At 58.8% G+C, this 8,083-nt stretch overlaps 1 protein-coding gene across 1 annotated transcript in view; it reads left to right on the forward strand.

Annotated features, from left to right (window-relative positions):
- Positions 1–7,391, forward strand: part of GRM4 (glutamate metabotropic receptor 4) — a 103,651-nt gene extending 96,260 nt beyond the window's left edge. Inside the window, 2 exon segments of the mRNA XM_047102576.1 lie at positions 1,164–1,410; positions 7,342–7,391. Of these exon segments, the coding sequence (XP_046958532.1) occupies positions 1,164–1,410; positions 7,342–7,391 (297 nt within the window).
- Positions 7,392–8,083: the final 692 nt, after the last annotated feature.

An 8,083-nucleotide genomic window follows, 5' to 3' on the forward strand; every position in this document is an offset into this window, starting at 1 on the left:
CTCAGGGTCACACGCCTCCCTCCTTTCAGACCCTAGAGCTTCTCCAGCCTCTCTCCCTAGGGGAGCTGGAACAATAGCCTTCAGACCCAGGTCATGAGGCATTTCTGGAGAAGGGCAGGAGATGGGGTGGGATATGAGAATGGGTGTCATGGGGGGGGTCGGATAAAGCCGGGGGTCAGGGAGAGCTTCCTAGAGGAGGTGGCACATCAGCCAGGCCCTAGGGGAGGGGACCCAGGCCTAGAAACAGCCGATGTAGGGGGCAGAACATTTCCTGCCTTCCCTATGCCCAGACCTGGGGGCCACAGCCTCGGCCTCCTCTGGCCCCACCCAGGCTGAGGGGGCGGCTAGAGGGGCACCTGAGGCTTGGAGGACTGGGAAGGAAGGAGGAGGCGGGGAGGGGACCCCAGGCGGGGGCGGTGGGAATTGTCAGGCCCTGCCTGGAAGGCCCCACTATTGAAGAATGGATTAGCCGACACCCAGATTAATGGACTTTCATTTTGCTAAACATCTGTCACCGTTAGTGCTGGCGAGTGAGCGTGAAATGAGCTTTGACCAATGCTGCCATCGCCATATCTTGCCAGGCGCTGTGGCTCCCGTGCCAGTGCTCTGCACAGGGTGGCGTGGGGTGGGGGGGGCGTCACTGAATGGACGCTTGGTCAAGGGGCTGTGGCACACCCACTGGGAGTTACTGCACCAACAGATGTTCCTCTCCTTCCCAGCCCCGCGCAGGGGACTGCTCCTGGGAGGCTCAGCTGTGGTCCCCTGAGGGCCCTACCTCCCTATAGCACGTAGGAGTGGGGAACCCTTCCGTGCACGTAGCACGTGCCGGGCATTGTTCTACGTCCATTCACCGTTTGTCAAGTCATTTCACCCTTACAGCCACCCTATGAAGTAAGTGCTATCAGATCATGCCAGTGTTATACGTGAGGAAACTGAGGCACAAGGTGGGACTTGTCCAAGGTCACATAGCTAGAAGTGGTAAAGCCAGGATTTGGTCTGGTCTAAAGTCCCGGCTCTATACCTTGACTCCCTTTTGCCCAAAGTCAGTGGGACACAGGGCAAGGCTCCCGGGGTCTGTCCTCTGTGTGTCTGTCTCTGGGGTCAGGGCCCCTGAGGCGCCAGGCGGAGCCTTCTCTGACGCCGTCCCCCTGGCCCCCCTCCAGCTGTACATCCAGACAACGACGCTGACCGTCTCGGTGAGTCTGAGCGCCTCGGTGTCCCTGGGGATGCTCTACATGCCCAAGGTCTACATCATCCTCTTCCACCCGGAGCAGAATGTGCCCAAGCGCAAGCGCAGCCTCAAAGCCGTCGTCACCGCCGCCACCATGTCCAACAAGTTCACGCAGAAGGGCAGCTTCCGGCCCAATGGTGAGGCCAAGTCTGAGCTCTGCGAGAACCTGGAGACCCCAGGTGAGTGCCCAGCCCTGCTCCTTTCCCTCTGGGCCCGCCCAGGCCAGTCTCCTCCTTCAACAAGGCCCGCCCCCCACCCCCGGGGACCCAGGCCACGCCCCTCCCTGAGCTGGGTCCTCAGTGGGTACTGGGAGAGCCCGGAAGCCACAGGTGAGTGGGAACTCCGGGAGAACCCTGATGCACCAGGTTAGTGCCCCTCTGCCCCGCCCCATCCTAGTAACCAGGAGAGAACCTCAAGGTCCCCCCCACCACCTAGCCCTGGCTACCCCCTTCCAGGGATATCTGCCCACCTGTGGTGAGGCCATGGGGGAATGTGGTTCATGCAGAACAATGGGGGACTCTGGGATTTCTCTGGTCAAGGGGTTGTCTCGATGCCCTTGCCTTCTGGCCCTTAAGTCACCTGGGCACAGAGGCTCTGCTGCCAGCCTGGCCACCTTCTACCAGGGCCCTGAGGGTGTGGGGCTTCAGGATGTGGGTCCCCAGGAAGGGTAAGGGAAGGAGTGAGTTGGACTGAGGGCCTTCAGAGGCCTCAGTTCTCAGGTAGCAGGGTGTTCCCAAGGGATTGTCCAAGGAGACCTCAGCAGTAGAGGGGGATGGGGAGAGAGAAGGACACAGGGACCTTGGCATCTAAGGGGCAGGCCCAAGGTCTCGGCCTGGGCAGGAATGTACATGGGAGGGAGCAAGGCCACCATCTTTGCCAACTTTTCTGGTCCCCCTGCAGCCAGCCCTCTGTGAGAAGAGATTGAGAAGAGAGAGAGGCAGAGCATGTGAGGGACAGGTTAGACCTTGGGGGCACCTGTAATAGTGGTGACCATTTCCTAAACCCTGATTGTGTATCACACCTACCATGTACCAATTTTCGTCTTCACAGCAGCCTTGAAAGGCAGGTATTTTTATCATCTGTGTAATACAGAAGAGTAAAGGGAGGCTCAGAAAGATTAGGGACTCACCCAAGTCACGCAGCCAGCAGGTGCCTGGCCTGGACTTGACCTCCACGGTAGTATCACTGCTCCCTTCTCAGAAGGACGGAGGCCTCTGCCCTGGGAGGTGAGCCGTGGGGTCTCCTACCTGTGGGGTGAGAGATAGAGGGGTTGCTATGGTCACCCTGCCCCCTCTGAGATGCTGGCTCCCTCCCCGGACATCCTGCAAGTGCCCAAATAGTTTAAATGGCAGCATCTCCTGCCTCCCCTGCTCTCTGAGAGTCCTGGGGGGCTCCCGTTGGTGGGGAAGGAGGAGCAGAGCCCCCCCGCCCAGGAGACTTTCAGTCCCAGAGGGACCTGGGAGTTAACACTCAGCTTCTAGCCTCTAGTCCTGGGGCAGAGGCCCCAAATGGACATCGGCCGTGGCAGCAGGAGGGATATGGGCTAGACTCCAGGAGGGTCTGGAGCACAGGCTGCGGAGAGGAGGCCCTTTGTCATCCGCAAGTAGGTCAGGAGAAATAGGAGACCTGGCCTCCCTGGTGTGTTTTGGCCGGGGCAGCGCCTCTCACAGGCTCCCCACCTGTGGCTCCGGGTGAAGCATCCTCCCTTCCTTTCTGGGCACGGCTTCCGCCTGTTGAGTGACTGCCACCTGTGGAAAGAAGGAGAGTCCCTTCCTACATCCAAACAGGACTTTTTACTCCCAAAGCCCTCTCCCCTGTTCCGTGATCTCGAGTGAGGCCTGGGTAGGGCTAGAGGTTTGATTCGCAGCCGAGGCCCAGAGAGGGTGAGGGATTCTCCTGAGGTCACACAGCAAGGTGGTGGCTGGCTGGCCCCACACAGTGTCTTTCCCTTGACCCTGACTTCACATGGCCTCCCTATCTCTGGGTCTCCATTCTCCGGGCAGAGCAGTATACCTGGCTTCTGGCACACCCCTTTCACTGACATCCTGATGACTCTGTGTTGCCCCCCCCCCCCCGCCGTCTTTTGCCAAATGACCTCTGGTTCTTCTCAATCTTGCTCTTCCTCCCAGAGCACCAGCTTCCCTGGGACCTACAGCCCTCCCTTCAGGTGCCACGTGGGCCCTCCACTCTGAGATGGGAAGGGGCACTGTCCTCCTAGAACTCCCCACCTCTGGCCTTTTGTGTCTAGATCTGCAGAAACCCCACGTGCGGCCCCTAGCCAGGCCCTTCTGTCCCGAGCAGGGACCCCTCACTGCTCCCCACCCCCCACCCCTGACTTCCGTTTTCCTCCTTCCCATGGAGATTTACCCTTCCCGGGTTCCATCCCTCATACCTTACTCTGCTGGGGCGGGAGCAGGTCTGTCAAATGAGCTCCAGCCCCTGGGCTCATCAGAGTGGGGCATTAACCCTCCAGGGACCATGGGTGGCTAATTAGAGCTAACACTCCGACTCCAAAGGAGGGAAGCAGAGTGTGGGACCTTCCCTGACAGTTGTGATAGACATTGTTCCTTCTGCCTCTCTTCAGGTTGGTCACATGGGGACAGGGTACAATTACTACCCCTTCCCACCCCACCCCCCACCAGACAAGGAGGGGAGCGGAGGCTTGGCGAGGGGACATACAGTGTTCCCAGCCCCCTGCTTCCTGCAGGGGAAGGGTGAGAGCTGCCGTAGAAGCCAGAGGCCAGGGCCCCTTGCCCCCACTGCCCCTTAGCTCGGTGACAGCAGGGGCTGTAGACATGTTGGGTAGGAGCCAGGTGATTAATTCTGGGGATGCCAGACCGAGGGGGCGTGAGCGGGAAAAGTGGGGAGATGTCACTCCTGTGAAACAGGGACATTTTTCACTCTGTCACTGGCAGGCCACGTATCTTTAAACAAACAACAGAATAAATAATTCAGGGGCCTGATTGCGGGCAGATTGGGCACAGAGACATGGGGCAACAAATGGGGGCTGTCAGCTCGTGCTTGCCGTTGCCCAGCTAATTGTTATCTGAGGTGGCAGGGACTGAAAACCAGCAGCAACAGCCTGTCATCGGTAAGGGATGGGTTTGGAGACCTTTGTGCACACCCCTCACCCCGTCCCTCCCTTCATGCTGAGGATGCCCCTGGAGTGTCGCTCTCCCCGCCCTGTCCTCATTGCTATAGTTATTTCAGCCCTGTCCCTTTGCAGGGTTTAAAGAGGATTTCCATCCACCCTGTGGCTGAGAGCCAGCCAAGGGTTTATTATCCCATTTTACAGATGAGGGACTTGAGACTCGAGAGGTTCAAGTTGTTGGAAGGGCTCCTTGGCAGGTGCTGAGATCCCCTGACCTGGGGAGGGCAGGACTGGACCCAAAGTCTCCTGACTCCTGGCCGGAGCGCTTCCCTTTGAGCCTCACAGTTAGCTCCCGGGAGCCCGGGCAGACTCACTGCTCCCATTTTCCAGATGGTGAGACCGAAGCTCCGCTGAAGGACTCTGGGGCCCCTGGCTTGTAGCTGAGGGCCGAATGCGCTTCCAGGTTCTGGAACCCAAGGACTGGATTTTCTATTGGAGACAGCTCTGGTCTTAGAGGGACAGCAGGGCCCAACTGTCCCTCACCTCCCCCACCACCTGCTCCCCTCTCACCCGCCTCGGTGCCCCCACGGCCGCCCTCAGGCGCCCACTTCCCTACAGTTGGTGGTTTTGCTGCTGCTGCAGTTTTCCTTCACCCCTGAGCCATGGCTGCTGACGGGTTTACAGGTTTGGAAACTCAATTTTATCAGTTCACCCAGGGGGTGATGGAGCCCTGGGGAACTGATTCTCATCGGCCTGGCCTGCAGCTCGTGATTAAGCTGCCGGCTCATTTTCTGACAGTGCTGGATAGCCGAGGGTGGAGACTGGGGCTGGGGGAGCCCCTCAGGACAAGCAGTTGGGGCAAAAGGGCCACCGCTCTCATGTAACAGGTAGGGAAACTGAGGCCTAGCAGGGTGGGGGAAGAGCTTCCGGAAGTCACAGAGGGGGGGATTAGAGGCTCCTGTCCCTAGATCTGTGCACCCTCATACCTCCCTCTCAGCACCTCTGGCCTCATGGCGGTTCCTTCCCCAAGTATGCCCAGCCAGGCGCCTCACGGGTGCTGTCCATGTTCCTTCCTCTCTCATGGTCAGCTGGCGCCCTGGAGGCGTATGGGTCATTTTAGAAACGAAGGTGGCAAGTCTTGGCACACTGTAAGGTGCTGTGTTCTTACTCTCTTCCTGAAGTCATGGGCCCCGTCACCTGTCTGGGTGGCACCTAAAACTCAAAACTTCCCGGCTACTGCCCAGCCAAGTGATTGTTCATGTTCTGCTTGAATATTTCCACAACCACATAAGGCCATCCTCTCCACTCAGCTCTGGCCGGGAGAAAGTTTGTCCTTTCCTTTCGTTCACCTGCCCTCCACCCCGCGTGCCTCCCCACTGGTCCTGCGGTGCCGTCCTCTGCTCACCCCACCCCCAACGAGTTTGCTTCTTGCCACACTTGATGGGCCCTCTGAGAGTTGGACCCAGCAATCTGGCCCATGTCAGTGGGCTTCCAGCTACACTGGTGTGGTAGATGGGCAGGAATGGGGACCCAGGTTTCTTCCATCTGTCTCCGTTGGCTCCCAGAGGGCTGTGCTGAGGCTAGTTGCCCTCAGTGTCTGTTCTGCCTGTGGAAAGCAGAAAAGAGGAAGTACAGGAGAAACCATCTGTTTTAATAAAATGACACGCAAGTCACACACAGCCCTCACGACCCTCACGTGTCATTTGCAGGAACGCCATCAAGCAGGGAGCTCGGGAAATGTAGTCTTTACTTGGCAGTCATGGGCCCAGGGAAAACGGGGTAGAGAGGATTGGGGGGTACTGTGGGCAGCCCACCGCACTGCTCCCCTCAGTGCCCTCTGCCCCAGGCCAGGCGCCTTGGCCGTGCACTCCTTTCCTGAGCAGACAGGACCCTGATGGGGTGTCAGGGCAGCTTTGCGAACAAGGGCCCCCTAATTGTCTCCCATCCAGCCTCCTCTGGGCACCAGCACACAACTCCCACCCCAAGCGGCAAGGCTGACCTTGATTACTCTCCACTGAGCTGTCCCAGGCCATGGAGGGAGACCCTGGATCTGGACAGGACAGAACCAAGGACCTGGCCAGGGTCCTCACCCCAGTGCCTCATTTTTCACATGAGGGTGGCATTTACCTAGCCTCCTCACTAGGCTGCCGTGAGGTCTGAACCCCGGCCGGGCAGAGGCAGGAGGAGGCTCGTGCTGCCCCGAAAAGCTGATGTTGTCACCCAGCTGTGAGTGGTGGGGAGGGCCCCAGGAGTGGCTGAGGGAGGGCCAGAGCCATGGGTATGGATAAGGAGGCCTCGGGGCTGAGGTGAGACAGGGACACCTAGAAATGGGAAGGGTAGCCGGACCAAGGCCCAAGGGGACCTGGAGGCCTTCCACTTCCCTTGGGTGTGGCACGGGGGCCAACTGGTCAGCTCGTCAGTTTCTAGCCTCATGAGCCCCCCCTGCTCCGGTTCCATCATTTACTTCCTCCGTCCCAACTCACCACTCCCATCCCCTAGGCTGCCAGGCTATGTCTAATGTCTGTTCTTTGCATGTGTTCTTCTAGAACGTGTGCTGTTGACCTGAAAACTTCTGTTGATAATACTTTAAGGCTATACAATTATATTACAAATAAAAACAATTCTCTTCAAGTGTGGTGGAGTCGGGAGGTGGCAGGGGCTTCGTCGGGGGGTGAGGGTGGGGCGGGAGTGTTCTAAGGAGGGGTCCTAACTAAAACAACTGTGGGGAGGGCAGGGCACTCCAGGCAAGCAGCCTGGCCCCAGCAAAGATGTGGAGGTGGGAAGGATGTTCAGAGACTGGGCGAGTCCAGTGAGGTGGGGGGGGTGCAGGTTGGTGGAAGGAAAGGGGGGGCAAGCGATGGGATGGGTGGGGTGGGGCCACCATGTGGTTTAGGGGCTGTGAACTGCTTGGTTCAGGGGTCTGGACTTGATGCCGTGGGCAGGGCAATGCCTGAGCGGAAGGGGGGTTTGAAGAAGCCAGCCCCTGATGCCTGGGTACCCCCGGTCTCTCTCCTTCCAGCACTGGCCACCAAACAGACCTACGTCACCTACACCAACCATGCAATCTAGCTAGGCCGCCAGAGCCGAACAAGAGGAGGATCCAAGACCCTTGTGGCTGATGCGTCGGGCCAGGGCCACTCCCAGGGGCCCAGCTGATGTCTTGCCTGCCCGTGGGCGCCCACGGACGTGGCTTGGTGCTGAGGACAGCAGAGCCCCCGGCGGTCACTGCTGGGCAGCCTGGGCAAGCCGGGCAGGTGACAGGAGGAGGACAAGGGGCTGGGGAAGCTTCAGGCCACCCCAAGAGCCTGCATCTTGGACCATGGCCCCTCCTGGCCCCAAATCACAGGGGCCCAGGCTGTGTGGGCCCCAGTGTTGGTTTTCTCCCTCTCCCTTCGTCTCTGCCTGTCCCACTCGTGACCGTCCGAGTCCGTCTCCATCCCTGTCTTTATTTTATCGCTGCCTTTTCTCTCTGTGTCTTCACCTGTGTGCTCTACTCTTCTTTCTTTCTGCCTCTGCCTCCTCTCCCTGATGCATTCTCTGTCTCCAGGTCTCTCCAGTTTTTTCTCTTGTGCTCCACCCAGGTCTCGTGCATTTTTCTTCCCTGTCCTCGCCCCCTCCTCACCTTCATCGCATCCCGCCTTTGCTCTCTCCCCGTCACCACCTCCCAATTCACCAAACCGTCCGTGTCGCAAAAGAGAAAAAGCTCAAAAAAATTCCAAACACAAAAAAGCCAAAACAAAAACGAATCTCGCGTGTGTTGC

This window comes from Lynx rufus, unplaced genomic scaffold, assembly GCF_022079265.1.
Source record: "Lynx rufus isolate CCGP_SWC_20201006 ecotype Redwood Valley unplaced genomic scaffold, mLynRuf1.p SCAF_6, whole genome shotgun sequence".
NCBI classification, from domain to species: Eukaryota; Metazoa; Chordata; class Mammalia; order Carnivora; family Felidae; genus Lynx; species Lynx rufus.